We start from the raw sequence: 19,951 nt of genomic DNA on the forward strand, positions 1-19,951 counted from the left end.
CCTGTGACTGAGCCTTCACAGAGTTGAGCTGCTCTCAGTGTCTGCGTGGCTCTGCTTTGGACTATGACCCCGACTCTGTGCCACTGCTGGGAGTGATCAGAGGTTCTGGCTCAGCAGGACAGGGAGGTGGGGTGCCTCAGAGGGTGAGCTCAGTAGTAGGATAAGCCCAGCAAGAGAGTCTCAAGGCAATCTCTGTGACTGAACCCATCACACTGGTTATGAAGAAACTTTGGGAAATGTGCCATTTTATTTGTTTGTTACACACATACCCCAAAGCACAGCAGGGAAACCACTGATGATTTGTGAGTCAGCACAAGTGCTGCTTTCCCAAAACCAGATTATTAAGTACCGTATTTTCCGGCGTATAAGGCGACTGGGCGTATAAGACGACCCCCTAATTTTCTAGTTAAAAGATAGGTTTTCGTCTTATACTCGCCGTATAAGACTACCCCCCCTTAAGAGGCCAACCGGCAGCGCCCCAGCGCCCCTCCGCCTCCCCGGCTTTGCTCCCGGTGTCCCTGGTCTGCTGGGGACTGTCTCCAGCAGACCAGGGGCACCCGGAGCAAAGCCGCAGCCGTGGCGGGGTCCCGTGCCTCCCCGGCTTTGCCAGAGCAAAGCCTCAGAGGCGCGGGACCCCTCCACCTCCCCGGCTTTGCTCCTGGTGTCCCTGGTCTGCTGGAGACAGTCCCCAGCAGACCAGGGGCACCGGGAGCAAAGCCGAAGCGGGGGCGGGGTGCCGCGCTTCTGAGGCTTTGCTCTGGCAAAGCCTCAGAGGCGCGGGATCCCGCCACGGCTGTGGCTTTGCTCCCGGTGTCCCTGGTCTGCTGGGGACGGTCCCCAGCAGACCAGAGGCACCGGGAGCAAAGCAGCAGCAGCGGCGGGGTCCCGTGCCTCTGAGGCTTTGCCAGAGCAAAGCCTCAGAAGCGCAGCACCCCGCCGCCGCTTCGGCTTTGCTCCCGGTGCCTCTGGTCTGCTGGGGACCGTCTCCAGCAGACCAGGGACACCGGGAGCAAAGCCTCTGAGGACGCCGGCAGTGGGACAGCCGCGGCGTGCCTGGGCTGCCCCGCTGCCGGCTTCCCCCGCGGCTTCGCAAAGCCCCTCTGCGGCTTTGCAAAGCCTCGGGGGAAGCCGGCAGCAGCTTTGCTCCGCGTCTTCCTGGTCTGCAGACCAGGGAGACGCAGAGCAGCTTTTCTCGCCCCGGAGTACACGGGCGGCGGGACCGCGAGGTCCCGCAGTTTGTGTCCTCCGGGGCGAGAAAAGCCCCGGCGTATAAGACGACCCCCGATTTTTGGGGGATGTTTTTTTAGCATAAAAAGTCGTCTTATATGCCGTAAAATACGGTAGTAGTTATAGGCAACAGCTTTGCAATTTGGGAATAAAACCCCCACATAAAACAAGGAATACTTTATCAAATACAAGCTTCCTATTTATAACTGAACCTGCCAAATATGGCTCTAGTGATTGGTTGACGCACTTTCAGAAATAAATAGTGCACTCAAATTTGTCAGAAGGGTCCAGATTATCTAACACCACATCTATAGCTTGAATTCTACCCTCAAACAGTTCAAGATACAGTACTGGACTTTTGACAGGGCTCCACTCCTCAGAACTTGGTACCCAGCTGCAGGAAAGCTGTGTTTGGATTCTGCCATTGACTAGCTTAGCTGTGTAATCCTGAGCAAGTTACTTAAATCCTTTGAACTTTATTCCCCCTTCCTGTTATGTAAAATTGGGAATTGTATTTTCCTACCTATGAGTCATGGTCGTGTTTGTAAAACTACAGATCCCCAGGTGAATGGGGCCATACAAGTACAAAGTATATTAAGATTTAAGTTAGGCACACATCAATGACAGCTAAATTGAAGCTAATTATTTGATAAGCCCCCAAGACTTCTTTAAGTCTCACTCATTCATTTTCCAATCACTCAGTTTATTACATCAGACCATCTTGCCATGGAGACAGCTGCATTATAACAAAGCATTGAGGGTCAAAGCTCTCCCATTAAAACTAGGACACAAACTCCACAGAGAAAAGACAAGAACTGAAAGAGAAAAGTACTGTGGGAAAGAGAGATGATTAAATAAAAGAATTGCTTTAACATATCCGTGTAATTACAGTGGGCAGAATCTGTACGGATGTTTGCTCCCAGGAGAGACTAATGTGTACTCTACTTGTCCTACTCCATAGAAGCTTTGCTAACACTGTTGTTCTAATGTAATCTTGAATTTAGGTCTGTCCAATTTGCCTACCAGCAGTGATGGGAGTTCTGGAGAGACAGGCTAGAAATCATTAATAAGGGTATAAATAATATCATCCAAGTTTAAGTGGAGGACTACCACAGTAGTGTTTTTAAAAAAATACATAAAGATGACATGGCTTTCAGGACAGGGACTGTTTGGAAAGTGCCTAGCACATGACAGGCGAGGTGGGACTATAAATAAGTAATGTAAAGTGAATTTGTTTTGAGAAGGGGCTCAGTGGCAGTTGGTTTCATAGTTTATGGTTGCCAGAGCAAACATGCTCCCTTGACAAGGAGCAGCTCTTGTCTGCAGCTGAGAAGAGCAGAGGGAGGAAGAGGGCCCAGCAACAACACTTTGGCAAGATGCTACGGTTGATTGTATTACCTGATAGGTGTTGTCAAAGCTGTCATACATGAACCTGGTGATCAAGGAGGTCTTCCCCACTGGAAAAGAGAAAAACACGTTCAAGGAACAGCTTTTAGTGTGATATTAGAACAAGTGACCAACCACTACATTCCAGGTTTAATTGGTGTTCCAACAATCAATACTGTGCAATAACTGGCCATGGGTAAAACAGAACTCAGTTTTGATGTAACAGCTGCTAACAGTCACTACCATTTTCTGAAAGCCACTTAGATATTAAGTGGACTTAATTAAGAAATTAAGTTAAATGCACAAAAATGCAAGCAAACATACCAGGTTCAACTACAGCTTCAACTTCAAATTGTTGTGCTTGATTTTAAAACTTAGCCAATTGGGCACCATTCTAAAAAGTAAGGTATTTCGCTTCCTACCTAGATTTCATTGGGAGTTAGGACCCTAAACATCTTTGTGGATCTGGGTCTAGCCTTAGACATTTTTTCCCTCTGATCTCATTTAACTCACAATACACACACACAGCATAACTAGCAGTCACTGTGCAGGAGAAAGTTATTAGTATATTTGGTACCTCAAGACAGAATGGAAATGCACTGGTGAAGTTAGCAGGTCCCACACCCACAAAACACCTGGAGAGGATCTAGTTTATGTTCCTTACTATCATATAAGCTTAGAACTACACTTGCAGACAACACATGTATTCCCCCTTGCACCATATGCAGGTACATGCAGTGTGAAGCAGCTCCTCACATTCCACCAAGTGGTGGCTGCATGTCAGGAATGAAGGAAGGCAGATTACCTAATTCCTTGGATCCTGTATCATGCCATTGTTAATGGCTCTCTACCACTACGTTTAGCAGTATTGGGTGCTTCAATAGTGTTTACCAGAGATTTCAAAGCACTCTCTCTAAGTTTCATGTCTCCCTGAGAGGCAGGTAAGTACTAACAACACTCTCACTGTAAATCAGGATCATTATAAGGCAGCTAGTCTCTGACAGCTAGTGTCAGATAGAGGCAGCAAAGTGGGGGGGAAGAAGGGGTACGTCAAAGCAGCAGCGCCACAAGGAGTCTGTACCTGGGCTCGGTGAGGCGCTGCCGCTTTCAAACACTGACGTGGCATTTCAAAGGAGCAGTGCTGCACAGCTGAACCTGGGATCAGCTGTGCAGCGCTGACCTTTGAAATGCCACTGTGACGTTTGCATGGATCCCAGGGTCAGCTGGGGACTCCCCATTGCACAGAGCACAGGGTCAGCTGGGAAGTCCCCAGCTGATTCCAGGTTCTGGGGAAATGCTGCACAAAGCCCAGGGTCAGCTGGGGAGTCCCCAGCTGACCCGGGCTCCATGTGGCATTTCAAAGTAGCCACACAGCATGAAGCACGGGGTCCACGAGGGCGCTTCCGCTTTGAAATGCCCAAGAGCCTCCACTGGGGACTCTTGTACATTTCAAAGCTGGCCCCTGTGTACAAACTGGAGTCAATGGGACTTCCTGCTGGCCCCGGGCTGGGGCTGCACGTGGAGTTCCGCATTCCTCCTTTGAAAGGGCTCTTGTACATTTCAAAGGAGAAATGCGGAAGTGCCTAATGACTAGTCGAGTAGTCGATGGAAATTCCACTGACTACTCAAGTACTAAATTACTCAATAATTAACATCCTTAATCAGCGGCTGAGCTGGGATGAGAACACAAGTCTCCTGACTCTCAAATTCCTTTCCTATCTAGTCCACCACTTGCTCTTATTCCTGTTCCAGTTTAGGCTAGAAGAAGCCAGTGAGAAAATAAAGGAACTGGACTCTGGAGCGTGATGATGGTGAAACTAATTCCCTTCCTGTGCCACATCACAATCTAGTGTTTTAAAATCCTTGCACTGTATTTCTAGTCCTAAGCCACTGCTTTGCCGTTGGAGTCTGCACTGTCACGCTGACTTCCACAAGCACCAGTAGAGCGACATCCAGGGGGCAGAGGCTGTTGCAGAACACAAGAGAGGGGAGAGCTGCATTACCTCTAGGCTGCCTACGCACATGATGGGGAGGAGGGGGAAGGCAGAGATAGGGAGAAGCTAAAAAGGACCCTGACTCAGCCTTTTGACAACATCCAATCCTCTACAAGCAAGGGATTTCTAAGGCAACCCAAACAGAGCATTTGAATTCATTTCCAGCATCACTGATTTTCATTATTGCTACCTTTTGAATCCAGCTCTGCTTTAAGAAATTAAACCTGCAGCTTCCAACAAGCAGCCTCTGAGACAGAACCCTTGAGTCCCAATGTGATTTCCTACCCTGGAAGTGTAATCCAATTTCACATGAAGCTCATAGGCTGCCTTTGTAAAAATGTAACATATTCCCTTTAAGGCATAGCTTTAGGAAGCACGCATCTGAGACACGGTAGAGATGGCCCCAAACTTACTCAGATTTACCCCACACAACAGAACACAAATGTGTGTCGAACAGGGAGATCGGTGCAGAGCACACAAAGCAGAGATCAGTCACAGGCTTACAGATCCTGGAGCAGGGCCACTAGCTGAAGGTGTATCAGGAGGATGTGAAGGTACAGAGTAGCAGCTTTTCTCCATCAGGGCGACTGCAGAGGTCAAAGAGTGAGTAGCAGTGGATCTCGCCAAAACACTCAGGACAGGAACCGATTCAGCAAATCCTCACTGCACCCCATGGGTTATCTATGAAGCCACCAATGGAAATCCTGAGAGTAGGCAGGCAACAGACCCACTGAGCTGGTTCTGGCAGGATTCCTGAGGTGCACTGGGGTCGACCAGCGTCTTCCTGCACTACCAAGAATGAATCCACCCTCAAATGACAGGACACTGAAAGGATCAGCAGAACTAGCAATCAATGGCCAGTGAAGCATGAACTGCAGATATGAGAAAACATGCCAGCAGGCTGCCAGCATTAGCTTCCAGAATTCCTTCCCAGTACTTCTGGATCTCTTGGAAGTCATCTCTGCCAAAAATAAAGTTCTGATGTCCAATTTTTAAAAGGGATATTGAAAAGTTGGAGAGAATGGAGAAAAGAGATTGAAGGCTGGAAAAAATACCTTACACAGAAATTTATAGAGCTCAAATTGGTTAAGCTTGTCAAAATGAGTGAGCTGTGACTTGTTAATACACTATAAGTACATTCACGAGGAGAAAAGGGCTTTTTCATCTAGCAGAGAAAAAACAGAAAAATAACCACTGGCTGGAAGCTGATGCCAGATTCCAATTAGAAACAAGGCATACGTTTTTAACAGTATGGGCGGTTAACCACTGGAACAAACTAGCAAGGGAAGTATTAGATTCTCTATCTCTTGATGTCTTCAGTTCTGGACTGGACACCTTTTTGGACTATAGGCTTTAATCTGATTTAAATTATTGGGCTCAATATAGGGATTAATGAATGCAGTTTTAACTGGCATGCCAGATTAGATGACATATTGGTTCCTTTTGCCTTAAATTCTATGGACTCAAGAGCTCACTCATCTTTTTTCCTTGTCAAAACATACCCATAAAACAAATATCCAATTATAAAGAAAGAGGGTCTGATCAGAAAAGGGACTAAATAAAATGGCACCCTGTTAATATATTCACTGCATGTATTCAGAATCCAATCAGCTGACTGTTTTGCTGCTTTTTCACTCCTGCCAGCACTGCAGTGCCTACACAGCTATGGTACAGTTAGAGCAGTTAGGGGAAAAACATCTTGAATTATCAGCAGCATATTTGAAATCCAAAATAGCTGATTTTAGGTTTATTTTCTAGCAACTTTCTGAAATATGAAAATCCAACAGATTCAGCATTCAAATGCTGAACTGTATAATGAGGTAAGAGATATCACAGCAGGGAATTTTTGGAAATGATGAAAGGCTACTAAATAAAAATGGATAAAAGAAAAAGAAAATGAAGATTTGTTTTCATACCAAGCAGTAGACCCCAATTCTGGGAACTCATTTGACCTGCGCAAGACAGAAAAATATTAAGGAAGCTAAGGTTGTCATGGATTGAGAACTGGTTAAGACAGGAAACAAAGGATAAGAATAAATGGTAAATTTTCAGAATGCAGAGGTGTACCTAGTGGTATTCCCCAAGGGCTAGTCCTAGGACGAATCCTATTAAACTTATTCATAAATGACCTAGAGAAAGGGCTAAGCAGTGAGGTGGCAAAGTTTGCGGACAATACTAAACTGTTCAAGATAGTCAAGGCCAAAGCAGACTGTGAAGAACCTCAAAAAGATCTCACCAAACTGAGTGATTGGGCAACAAAATGGGAAATGAAATTTAATGTGGCTAAGTGTAAAGTAATGCACATTGGAAAAAATAACCCCAACTATACATGCAATATGATGGGAGGTAATTTAGCTACAATTGATCAGGAAAGAGATCTTGGAGTTATCATGGATAGTTCTCTGAAAACGTCCATGCAGTGTGCAGCGGCAGTCAAAAAAGCAAATAGGATGCTAGGAATTAATAAAAAAAGGGATAGAAAATAAGACAAATATCTTACTGCCCCTATATAAAACTATATATACTGCGTACAGATGTGGTCTCCTCACCTCAAAAAAGGTATTTTGGCAATAGAAAAGATTCAGAAAAGGGCAACTAAAATGACTAGGGGTTTGGAACGGGTCCCATATGAGGAGAGGCTAAAGAGATTGGGACTTTTCAGTATAGAAAAGAGGAGACTGAGGGGAGGATATGATAGAGGTATATAAATTCAAGAGTGGTGTGGAGAGGATGAATAAAGAAAAGTTATGTATTTGTTCCCATAATATAAGAATTAAAGGACACCAAATGAAATTAATGGGTAGCAGGTTTAAAACTAATGAAAGAAAGTTCTTCACACAGTGCATAGTCAACCTGTGGAACTCCTTGCCAGTGGGGGCTGTGAAGGCTAGGACTATAACAGAGTTTAAAGAAGAGCTAGGACGTTCATGGAGGTTAGGTACATAAAAGGCTATTAGCCACAGGATAAGGAAAGATGCTCCTGGCATCTGTTTGTCAAAGGCTAGTTATGGATGGCACGAGACAAATCACTTGATTACTGTCTTCAGTTCACCCTCTCTGGGGCACCTGGCACTGGCCACTGTTGGCAGACAGGATACTGGGCTAGATGGACCTTTGGTCTGACCCAGTATGGACATTCTTACGTTCTTATGTAAAAATCAGTGTCAGGAGTTTTTTCTGCCTCTGCGTGATGGTCACAAAGTGAATCCTGATTTGGAGAATGCAAAAAAAAAAAAAAAAAAAAAATTAACCCATTTCTATTGATATAACTGTAGCTCAAACTCCTCTGCCTGAAGGAGTACACGATGTGATAGTTGTTTTTCAGCTCTGAAGTGGAGGCAATTGACTATCTCCCTTTATAGACAAACCCTTTCACCAGCAGTGAGAAGCTGCATAGTCTGTAGGGCATTTAAGGCAGTCACTACAATCCACATTCCTTTCTATTAAACTAGAGCAGTGTAGCAATAGGTGCCCTGGTTTTTGGGGAAAAAAGCTACTCTAAAGAGTTATCAAAATTCACAAGTGGAAGCAATCTGATAGTAAATTATCACTTCTATAAGTTAAAAGTAGTATGGTTTGGGTGGACTAACTAAAAGGTCGATAAACTTAAAAAAACAACAAACAGTCTGGTAGAACTTTATAAGCTAACAAAACATGTAGATGGTGGTATGAGCTTTCCTGGGCACAGCCCACGTCTTCAGATGTGCCCACGAAAGCTCATGAGTCCATCTACATGTTTTGTTACAGAGTGCTACCAGACTGTTTGTTGGGGTTTTTTTAAGTTTATCCTGTACAGACTAACTCGGCTACCCCCTGAAGCTTCTAAAAGGCTCAATGGGGAATAATCAACAGCTTCACAGATGATGAAGCCAGGTATTCTCAGTGGTGGCAGATGACAGAACAAGAAGCAATGGTGAGATGCAGTGGGGGAGGTCTAAGTTGGATATTAGAAAAACTATTTCACTAGGAAGGTGGTGAAGCACTGGAATGAGTTATCTAGGGAAGTGGTGGAATCTCTATCCTTAGAGGTTTTTAAGGCCAGGCTTGACAAAAACCCGGCTAACATGATTTAGTTGGGGTTGGTCCTACTTGAGCAGGGGGTTGTGGACTAGATGACCTCCTGAGGTCTCTTCCAACCCTAATCACCTATGACTATGAAAAATATTACTGGGAGGAGACTTTAAAGGTTCTGGTGGAATGCAGCAGGGTTCAGTCTGAAACACATAAATCCTGGCAGATATCTGATCCCCCTCCTCCCCACACCCTACATCCCCTCTGTTACTGGGGGGAGTAGGAGATACTGATGCCAGGTCACTAATGGCCAATCAAATCTGGTGATATGTGAGATGAGCTGATGACCTAAATTTAGTTCCTAGTGAAATTGTCAGTAGGCCTGGATGACTGCCTGTGTTGCATTCCCCAACAGTACCCATTCTAAAACAGGGAAGATAATTATCCAACTAGCAGACCAAATTCAATGATGAATCCTGGTCACATGCCACTTGAGATACATTGCGCATATGTTAAGTGTCCGTGTTTTTTTACTCGGCCACTTGGAACCACTGCAGATTGTTTCTGCAGAAGCCAAGAATCATTTGGGCAAGGAGACTAAAAATGCTCAGGAATGAGGGATCACTGGCAGCTTTCAGAACCACTGCTCATGCTAGATCTTCTAGGCTTCATATTCAGACTGGCACCTCTGAAGAGCACTAAATTTATGTTTTTTAAAACATCAAAAAAATTACCTAAGCCAACTGCATTAAAGGCAGATACCAGAACTAAAGAGATTAAGACATTCCCCCTGCTCCCCACAGCAGTTATTTAAAGGAAACAGGATGAAGTTTTCCCATCCCCCGGAGCAGATTCCATTAGCAACAACTCACTGGCTCTCCCCAAGGAAAGCATATTACTGGTGGGAAAGAGCAGCAGGGTCATACAGCCTTTACCAACAAGAAGAATGCAGCTCCCAGGAAGATTTTAAAAGCAGATGCTCATCACTCTAAGGCAGATCTAGTCTGTTCTGCCTGCAACAATGCTATAGTATCTTCCCTCTCAAGAAGGCAAGACTTAGACAACTCCTCCTCCTTGCTCATACACACACAGCTCTCCTCAGCATGTTAAATTACATTCCTTGCAAGGGAAACTGTTGTTCGTGTCTTCTTAAAAACAGTGCTAGGGTGTGACCATTCTGCAGGTGTCATACCAGTCAAAGAAGAGGATCACATGAACCACTGGATGCCCTCAACTCCAATACAGTGAGTTCAGAGGCCCAATCTCACAGGGCTCTGTGCAACCTGAATGCTGCATGTTACAATCAATAAAGCTGGAAAGCATGCTTTGTTGTGTATAGGAAAGGATTAAGGCAATATACTGCTAATGAAAATGTGCTGGAGATGGATCTTTCACAAATACACTATGGACAGCAGCTAAGCAAGCTCCCCTCTCATTGGACCATCAGCGTGCGCTGACTATAACCTCAAGAGACCAGCTATGTGGGAGACATCTCTATGTCACACTCAGTGTTTGATCTCTGCTAAGGCTGACCACAAGTGTACCATGACACTTGTTCAGTGAGACCTCCAACTCACTTCACACAGGCCAGAGGGCTAAGATGGGAGTAACTTGGGACCATTTAGACAAATTACCAGGCAGATTTAAAGTTTATCTGCTTCCTGAAAGATGTTGCATTGTACTGCTTCCATCAAACTGAATATTAGAGATGCAGAAACCCCACATCAACCATCCACTAATAAAAACTGATTAATAATAGCAGGTCTCTACTATTCCTGTGTGCCAGCACTAACAGTATATGCTATTGGCCACTACTGGCACTGCAACAAAATTGCTCTGTGTTTTATGCTATAATGAGTCACTAGGGAGACTCACAGAAGTAAGATGGAAAAGACCCATTAGATCATGCAAATCGTCTTCTTGCCAAGGCAGAATTACAAGGTCATCTGTTTCCAGGCAGTTTGCTAAGGAGTTTAGGCTGAGTGACCCACAAACAAAAAAGAAACTGCAATTGGGCCACTTTTGCTTCTTTATGATGTATGAAGACTCCTTTTTACAGGTTTACTTGTTTTACATTAGAAATTCAGGCTTTCTACACAAAGCCTTCCAAGAAAAAAAGGAATGGCAAATGTTAAGATCTCACAGAGAGAGAGCAGTGAAATCTGACAGAGTGGAAGGGATTTTTATTTAGATTTCTTATAACATTGATAATCCTCCTATTTCTTGCTCTCACATATCAACCCCCAAAGAAAAACTGGGAGACCAATAAAAAAATCCCATATGTTGAAAGACTCCAATAGCCACTGCCCTCTTCAATAAGAGGATGAGAAAGCTTCCAATCCATTTCTCAGGGGAGTCCTCCAAGAATTGCCCTAGCAAAACTAAGGCTTGAAAGTCTTGTTATTTCTAAAATGTAAAAAACTAAGCAGAAGCTTTAAAAACCTTTTACGTGTTCTTTGTAAGGAAGCAAAAGCCAACCAACCAAACCAACTACCACCATAAACCCAAGTTTCTTAGCACCCTTCAGCACCCCAACCGCACACATACTTCACAGGTCTCCTTTAAGGGGAGACAGTTGATGATATGGATACTTGGTGAGTTATAAGGTACCCAACCTACCTAAGGAAGCTCAATGCAGAATACATAATGTGCAGGGGAGCCCACAGCCTCAGCAGGCCCCTAGGCAACTAGGGGGGGGGGGGAGGGGGAGTTGACGCCGCCACACTCCTGGAAGCAACAGGACCTTGGGTGGAAGAACAGAACTGAAGACAGTATGACCTTAGTATGGCTTGGACCTTGGTGCTGCACCCCCTCCAGGAGCCCCAAGTGCTTTTAAATCATTGGGCCCTGGGACAACTGCCCCATCAGCAGTCCTGACAATGTGGGTTTCTAAAGCTATTCCTGCTGGCTTTTGTCTACACTAAGGCTAGTCATTTGCAATAATGCACCTCACTAATGACTGCTGCAGGGCAAGGCTCAGGCATTTTATTGTCATTTAACTGTGTTCTAGGTCCCCCCGTCCCCACACACACTTGTGGCAGGGTCAAATGACCTTACACTGCACTATAGCTACCACTGACAAAGCAGCACTATGGTGAACTGTTAAGTCCTAGAGCTTTTCTAACTGTTGGTTTCAAACCAATATTGAGTCCTCAATATAGAAGACATTCATGGGATCTCAGAGATCAGAAGATGAGAGTCTAGAAACATGAGGGATAGGCTACAGCAGAGCTAGAAATAAAAGCCACAGAAAGGGAAGAAGTGTAGCTTAGTGGAAAGATACAGCATATTGGAGGATGATGCATGAAAGTCTTTTTTAAACTCATTTAAAAAGAAACCCCAAAGGTGGACATGTTCATACTTGACTTAAAATGATCCATGTGAGCCAGTCATTGAGGAAATTTATTTTTAGATATTCCAGCCCACTCTCCCGCTACAGGACGAGAGTACGAGAGTGATTAAAGCAGTATGTTTAAAAAAAAAAATCATACTGTCCTCTGTATTCTCCTCTGTCAAGCAATGGAAATTTTGCCCATTCCCCAAAGCAGTAAGCAGAGTTTGCTGATTCTCTTGTGGATGTGACAGAGCCAGCAGCAACCAATATTCATTATTTACTAATTATTACAGTAAGTTTATTATTGCTTCTAAGGGGTTGGCTACACTGGCATGTTTTGTTGCCAAAAACTGCCTTTTGTTGACAAAATAGTGAGAGCATTTACACTGCAATGTGACTTTTGTCAGGGAAAACACCCAGTTTTGGTGACAAAAAACTTCCATCTCTGGGAGAGACTTGTCTTTTCACCTCCCTTTATTGTCAACAATGAGTCAGTGTGGACTGAGCTCTATCCATAAGACAGCAGACTTCTGCCAGGTTTCCACAATGCCTGCCCTGATGGCTCTGCTCAGTGTTTTGCAATCTCTGCTGCCCTGCAGGCATGTCTCTCCCCCTTTTCAAAGCTCTAGGAAGTATCTGACAGTTGAGTGAGCTGCTCCATTTGGAGAACAAAGAACAAATCATTGGAATGCTTCTGTTCTGCTCTAGGAGGAACACAGTGGCAGGCAGACTGCTGCTTCTGGGGTAGGGCTGGAGAGACTGCTAGGCTGCTTTGACATTTCTCAGCACAGAGAGCTCACAGAACTACGAGGAAATCCCAAGCAGCACAGGGATCAGCTCTGCCTTTTCACAACACTGCACTTTGGGATGCTTGCCCACAGTGCTTTACTCTATCTGTCGACAGGGTACTAGCAATATGGCCATGAAATGTTGACAATGGAAGGCAGATAAAACGGTTTGACCAGTTTTCATTTTTGGTGACTTTTGCATGTTGACAGAACTTTTGTCACCAAACTTTCCCAATGTAGACATAGCCTAAATTTACTTAAGATGAAAGTAACACTATGGAATGTCAAGAATGAAGAGGATAGAGCAAGTCCATGAGGAGAAGCAGGAGTGAAAGGGAACTTTCAGCTCATGCAGTCCAGGCCTCTCTTTTTAGCATAGGCTTTGCCTACAGAAATTTTCATCTTTAAACATTTTTCATAGATGAAACTCAACAGCCGTTCCACTGTGAAATTGTTCTCACTGATCAGAAGATTGTCTCCTTTATAGAGTAGCTGCTGCAGAGACAGCCAATCAGGACCCAGCAGACCGGTATAAAAGAAGCTACTGGGCTAGGGCCTAGCAATTCCTTCCTGAAGCTCAGCCCAGGCACACTTCAGGATAGCACTACGGACAGCTCCAAGGGGGAGCTGGACTTCAGACCTGGTCAGAATCAGGTCCACCATCTGAAGACTAGCCGGTAAGCCAACGGACAACCCTTGCAGACCCCTGGATAGGGAGGACTTGCCCACAAGGCCCAAAAGAAAGGGCTGGACCGAGCACCTTCCTGGGGAAGTGGCCCAGGGAACATGACTGCAACCAATCTCTGAGACTCAGTAGGTAACTGCTACTTATAGAATCCTTGGGCCAGAGGAGTGGGTGGGCCTGGGTCCCCCCTCCCCCCAAGCCCCAGCAGCCCCAACAGGGTATAAGAAAAAGCCTGATCCCAGACTATATACCAGGCACTTCCTCTCCAGCAGACAACTGGGTAGAGCATAGGTTCCCAAACGGGGGAGGCATGAAGAAATTCCAGGGGGGGGGGGGGCGTGAGGTGATGTAGCCACTCTCCACACATCCCCAAGTAAGAGCCCAGTCTGTCCAGTAAAAAAAAGTCAGAAAATATCATGTGAAATGTCTGGTATTTTCTGTTTTTCCTGGCTCAGGCATCCACTGGAACACGCACAGCTCAGGCTGGCTGGGGTGGAGGGAGCATCTCGGGCAGACTTCAAAATGGTGTGTGTGGGGAGAGAGACCATAAGACTGCCCTCAGCTACATAGGGGCGCTCACAAGAAGGGCAGAACCCTTTACAGATATAACGGTCGAATTTATAAAGATCAATTACTTATCACCCAATTTTGTAAAGTTGGAGATCCATATTCCCACTGCGCTCACTAATTCAATGTAATCAGAAGTAGCACGTCCCCCAATAGGGAGACTGTCAGTTTTGAGAGTGATGCACTGTGGATAGCTATCCCACAGTGCCTGTGTCACTTTGCATTCTGGGTTATGTTTCTTATGCATTTTGGGAACAAAACTGTGCTTTAGGTAGTTTTGGGCTCATGTCATCAGCAGCCCATAATGTTCTTATTTATTCCCTCCTCCCCCACCTCCTGCTTGAGATCAAAAGGAAAGTCTTTTTGTGCCCTTTTTGGCCTCGATTCCCACACAGATACTGTGGTATTCACCTTGGTGTGTCTAATGCTGGAGTATGTTGAGAGCGTATGCATGGCACTCCAGGAAGGGGACAAATCTCAAGATCCCAGGGACACACTTTTCAGGCAAGTCCTTGTGTTGAGCAACTTGCAAACACCGCCAGCATCTGACACTCTAGACATAGCAGAATGCCAGTTCTGGTGCTGTCAGACAAGCACAGACTGTGCTTATGCAAGTATGGGAGCGCATTGGCTGCAAAACTTCAGAACATAGAAGGCCACTTTCATGGAACTTTGTGAATGGCTCTCTCCCACCCTGAAGCACAGGAACACCCAAATGAGACCTGCTCTGACAGTGGAGAAGAGTGTGGCAATTGCCCTGTGAAAGCTTGCATCAGCAGCTACCACTCAGTTGGGAATCAATTTGGAGTGGGGAAATCTACAGTAGGGACTGTTATACAAATAATCAAGACAATCAATACCATTCTGCTATGGAGGGTAGTGACTCTGGGAAACATGGATACCATAGTGGATGGTTTTGCCATGATAGGGTTCCCTAACTGCAGTGGGATAATAGATGGAAAGAACAAACCCCATCTTGGCACCCAATCACCTCGCCAAGGAGTACGTAAACTGCAAGGGGTACTTCTCAATGGTGCTGCAAGGTGCTAGTGAATCACAGGGCCATTTCACCAACATCAACGTGGGATAGTCCGGAAAGATACATGACATGCACATCTTTAGGAATCCTACCTCTTTGGAAAGCTGCAAGCTGGAACTTTTTCCCAGACTGGAAAATCAGAATCTGAGAGGTGAAAATGCCAATAGTGATCCTTGGCAACCCAGCCTACCTCTTGCTCCTGTAACTTATGAAGCTGTACACAGGCAGCCTGCACCACAGGAAGGAGCAGTTCAACTACAGGCTGAGCAAGTGTAGAATGATGGCAGAATGTCCTTTTGGACATTAAAAGGGAAGGTTTAGGAGTCTACTAAGTTAGACCTCAAAGTGCAACATATCTTTTGTGGTGGCAGCCAGCTCATATTTGTGAGAGCGGGGGGGGGGGGGGGGGGGCTAAGGCAGAGCGCCTAGCCAGAGATCTTGAGCAGACAGGCACCAGTGCAATAAGGAGAGCACAATGCAGAGCAGTGCAAATCAGAGAGGATTTAAAGGAAGTTTTATGAAGGGCGAGCTTTGAGAGTCATGCATGTTCCTCTCAACGAGGTGTTCCTGCATTTGTGTGTTTGTCTATAATCCCCTGCCCCACACTGCAATACAAGCAAAAGACTGTTTAGAAATCATGCATTGTTGTTTAGGGAACACAGCAGGAATAGAAAGGAGTCCATGGTGGGACACTTGGATGGGGGAATAAAAAATGTGAAGACAGCCTTTTTGCTTTGCAATGCACTGGAGGTTGAGAGGGAAGTTACCCTTGAGTTCTGTGATAGATAGGAGGGCTGACCAGCACCCAGTGACTCAGGGAATAAACCTCAGATAGCTAGCAAGAGTGTTGGCAAGGGGGCCAGAAGAACCAATGGGGATACAGTGCTGAAATCTGAATTGGATATGGATACCTGGTCTGCTATTGCTTTCTGTGGATTCTAAGTTAAGGGCTGGAGCATGCAGATGCACGGACCAGAACAGATCATGAATAGAGAGAAAAGTGTATCTAGTCACGATCAGGTTATTTTTCTTTATTTTTGTTGTTTGGTTTGAACTTCTCAGTGTGAACTTATCCAAGTGGGTCTGGCCCACGAAAGCTCATCATCTAATAAACCATCTTGTTAGTCTTTAAAGTGCTACATTGTCCTGCATTTTGCTGTATGCCAGTGTTTCCCAGATGGTGTTCCGCAGAACACCAGGGTTCCGCAAAGTGAAAATAAGGGTTCCATGAGAAAATTCCATTACAGTAACATTTTAGGATTAAATAAAATAATAATAATTTTGTGATTTTTGTATTTAAATATATGCTACTAAACTAAATATAGATCTCATGACCTTGTTTAATATTTGTTTATTATTATCCTTACTTATTTGTGGTCTACATTTTCAGCTCCATATGTTAGACTGTTATTAAGGGGTTTCACAAAATTCTTTCAAGTTTAAAAGGGTTCCGTGGCCAAATAAAAGTGGGCAACACTGCTGCCTGTGCTCCCTCCTCCATTCACTATGTAGGAGTTGTTCCCAGAGATATTCTCTGTATTTTAATTTGCTTTACTTAGCTGCTCTGTAATGCCTAGCAATCAAGTATGCTTTACCAAGTATATCTTCTGTTTTGCTAATAGAAATCACTCCGAGAGGAGTAAGTCAGCACAATAATGCCGCCCATTGACACAGCACTGTGAAGACACTGCAGGAAAAACAATCTAAGTTATTATGCTGTGTAACGCAGGTCAACTTACAGCTTTAGTGTAGACCAGTTTCTCGACACTGTAACTGCATCTCAGATCTTTAAGAATGTTCAACCCAAAGTGGACTTTGCTTGACAAGTCAGAACAGCTACATTAAAGGTGAGAAAAATGAGCAACCATCTAATCCAGAGTCAATTACTAAAACAGATGACTAGACTTACTCATTATTGAATCTGGATACAAATACAGTAAAAAAAACTAGAATATTTGAAATTCTCTGAATTAATCAACTTGGATTTTAACAAGTACAAATAAAGTACCCCCAAAGCGGGAAGAATTCTTAAGAAATGTTGAAAAGATCCTTCAACAAAAAGCAATATCCTAGCCCTCAAGAGACTCCCCATGCTTCCTAGCAACTCAACAAAACCAGAGGTTGAAGCAGTAACCTATTAGCTCACCAGCACTAGCCAGCCTTCAGTACTCATATGCTGAGACAAAGCCTGAGTGGTTTGGTTTTTTTAAAGGAACTATCAGCTATGTATACAAAACTAAATGGATTGTAGAAAGTCTGCATGAATATTTATGACTGTCTGGTGCAGAACAAGCAGGAGAGGAAACAACAGAGTGGAATGAAATGGCATGAAATAATGAGGGATGACATTCACCTAGCAAACGAATGCACTCCTAAAAAAAGAAAGCAATTTACTTTGTCAATGGTTAATATGATCAACTGTAGCTTTCCCTAAAGAACTGTACTAATATGGAAAGTATAGAAAGGAAACCAAGAATTTAAATAATGATTCCATTTTGAGTGCAGATTTAAACTGTATCAGCTAGAGTAATTAAGGGCCTGTCTTTAACATTTATTTTTCTGACAACATGTTTAGTGTCTCTCTCTCTATCTCCAGGAGATACAGATGCACTTGAGAATCAAAATTCCTCAAAAGGACCTTAAATCAGACACACAACTGGTACAATGGAAAAATGTATGGCATTTGTTTCTATTGTGGATGTAAGAAGTTAGCGAAAATTAAGACTATTCAAATGCATGGTATGCGGCTAAATGCCTTTTAAAAAAAAGTAAGGTGGGTACCATTTCAAAGCCATGTGTCAGTCGCTACACGGTTTACAAGAATTTTCCCCCAACCTGAAAAACTGTTTACAAAGGCTGATGTTTAATAATTTGTACTGTAAATTTATACAGATCTGTGTTTATCAACATATGCAAGAAAATAACATACATTTTAGAGCTAGCCACCAAGTATGCTATAGGCACCAGTAAGCCCACAGGAAATAAACACTTCATTTTCCTATCGGGGTGCAGACTGAAGATTCTGTTCCAGTCAGTCTGGCAATAACCAATGTAAACAAACATTTTCATGCCTATTTGTTGGCTGACTGCCTTTTCTTGTTAAGCATTACCATAATTTACAGAAAGGGACCAGTTACTTCCCTATCTCCATTAACCAGTAATCAAGTGATTAACACTTCAGTACCTCCTAGGAAAAAGAAAACTTAAATGATGGCTTCTTGGAGCAGCTGGTTCTGGAACCCACAAGAGAGAAGAGGCAATTCTTGATTTAGTCTTAAGCAGAGCACAGGATTTGGTCCAAGAGGTAAATGTAGCTGAACAGCTTTGAAAGAGTGACCATAATATAATAAAATGTATCATCCCGGTAGAGGGGGAAAAAAACACCTTAGCACCCAACACTGTAGCATTTAATTTCAGAAAGGAGAACTACACAAAAATGAGGTTATTTAAACAGAAATGTAAAAGGTACAATGCCAAAAATAAAATCCTTGCAAACTGCATGGAGACTTCAAAGACACCTTAATAGAGGCCCAACTTAAATGTATACCCCAAACTAAAAAAAACAAAGACATCAAAAAAAGTGCCACTGTGGCTTAACCACGTAAAAGTAGCAGCGAGGGGGGGGGGGGGGGGGGCATTGTTTAAGAAGTGGAAGTTAAATCCTAGTGAGGAAAAAAAAGGAACATACTGTCAAATTAAGTGTAAAAATATAATAGGAAAAGCCAAACAGAAGTTTGAAGAACAGCTAGCGAAAAACTCAAAAAGTAATAGCAAAATGTTTAAGTACATCAGAAGCAGTAAGCCTGCTAAACAATCAGTGGGGTCTGTTAGCAGGAGAATAATATAATGAGAGATGCACTAAAATAAAAATGGAGACCGTGCTTGAAGGGACAATCCAAGATGGAATTGTGGTGCATGATGGGATTTTAAAATGGAACCTGACAGAGGACTTTTGCCGCCAAAACCATCCTCTGCACACGGCACGTGGCTATGCACACCGCACCTGTTTGTCTGCACCCAGCACCATTCTCTGCATTCGGCACTCCAGCTGCTTTCCCGCTCAGAGACGTTTATAAGCTCAGACCCCAAAAGAGCTCGGGTTCTTCTTTCTGGGTTCCTTGCTTTGTTTTGCTGCTTCATGGGTTCGTCGTTTGTCTAGCTTGCTGTCTCCAGGACCGTGGTGAAGGCTGGGGCCTATCCTGATAACAGACCAGCAACCATCGGCTAGCAACCATCGGCTAGGTCACCCACTGTGGTAAAAGCCCAGTGCAAGTGGACTCCAGCTACCTGTCTTGATGAATTGGATATGCCGCCTAACTCCGATTGTGGTGAATGCCCTCTACTCCGGAGCTGGAAAACCATCTTGTGTGTCTACCCATGAACTGACTATCATACCATCGACGGAGTAACAACAGGGACTCCTCAGTGTTCCTCCCCCAAGACTGTCTGAGCTAAAGGATTGTAGGGTCCTGAGCCTGGAGGATCAAGATGCTAAAGGAGCACTCAAAAACAAGATAACTGTGGAGAAACTAAATGAATTCTTTGCTTTGGTCTTCAGAATGAGGATGTCAGGGAGAATGCCAAAACTGAGCCATTCTTTGTAGGTGACAAATCTGAGGAACTGTCCCAGATTGAGGTGTCATTACAGGAGATTTTGGAACATTTTGGAACAAATTGATAAACTTGACAGTAACAAGTCACCTGGACCAGATGGCACCCACCCAAGAGTTCTGCAAGAACTCAAATGTGAAATTGAGGCACTATTAACTGTGGTTTGTAACCTATCCTTTAAATCAGCTTCTGTACCTAATGACCGGAAGATAGCTAATGTGACACCAATAGGGCTCCAGAGGTGATCTTGGCAATTTCAGGCCAGTAAGTAACATCAGTACCGGGCAAATTAGTTGAAACTATAGGAAA

At 44.2% G+C, this 19,951-nt stretch overlaps 1 protein-coding gene across 2 annotated transcripts in view; it reads right to left on the reverse strand.

The window, feature by feature from the left end:
- The window catches only part of RAB6A (RAB6A, member RAS oncogene family), a 106,526-nt gene that overhangs the window by 31,679 nt on the left and 54,896 nt on the right, over positions 1-19,951 (reverse strand). For both annotated transcript variants that reach the window (XM_075919572.1, XM_075919573.1), the window contains exon 2: positions 2,626-2,684. In XM_075919572.1, the coding sequence (XP_075775687.1) occupies positions 2,626-2,684 (59 nt within the window). The remainder of the gene's footprint in view (positions 1-2,625; positions 2,685-19,951) is intronic.

The sequence above is a fragment of the Pelodiscus sinensis genome, chromosome 1 (assembly GCF_049634645.1).
Source record: "Pelodiscus sinensis isolate JC-2024 chromosome 1, ASM4963464v1, whole genome shotgun sequence".
In the NCBI taxonomy this organism is placed as follows: domain Eukaryota; kingdom Metazoa; phylum Chordata; order Testudines; family Trionychidae; genus Pelodiscus; species Pelodiscus sinensis.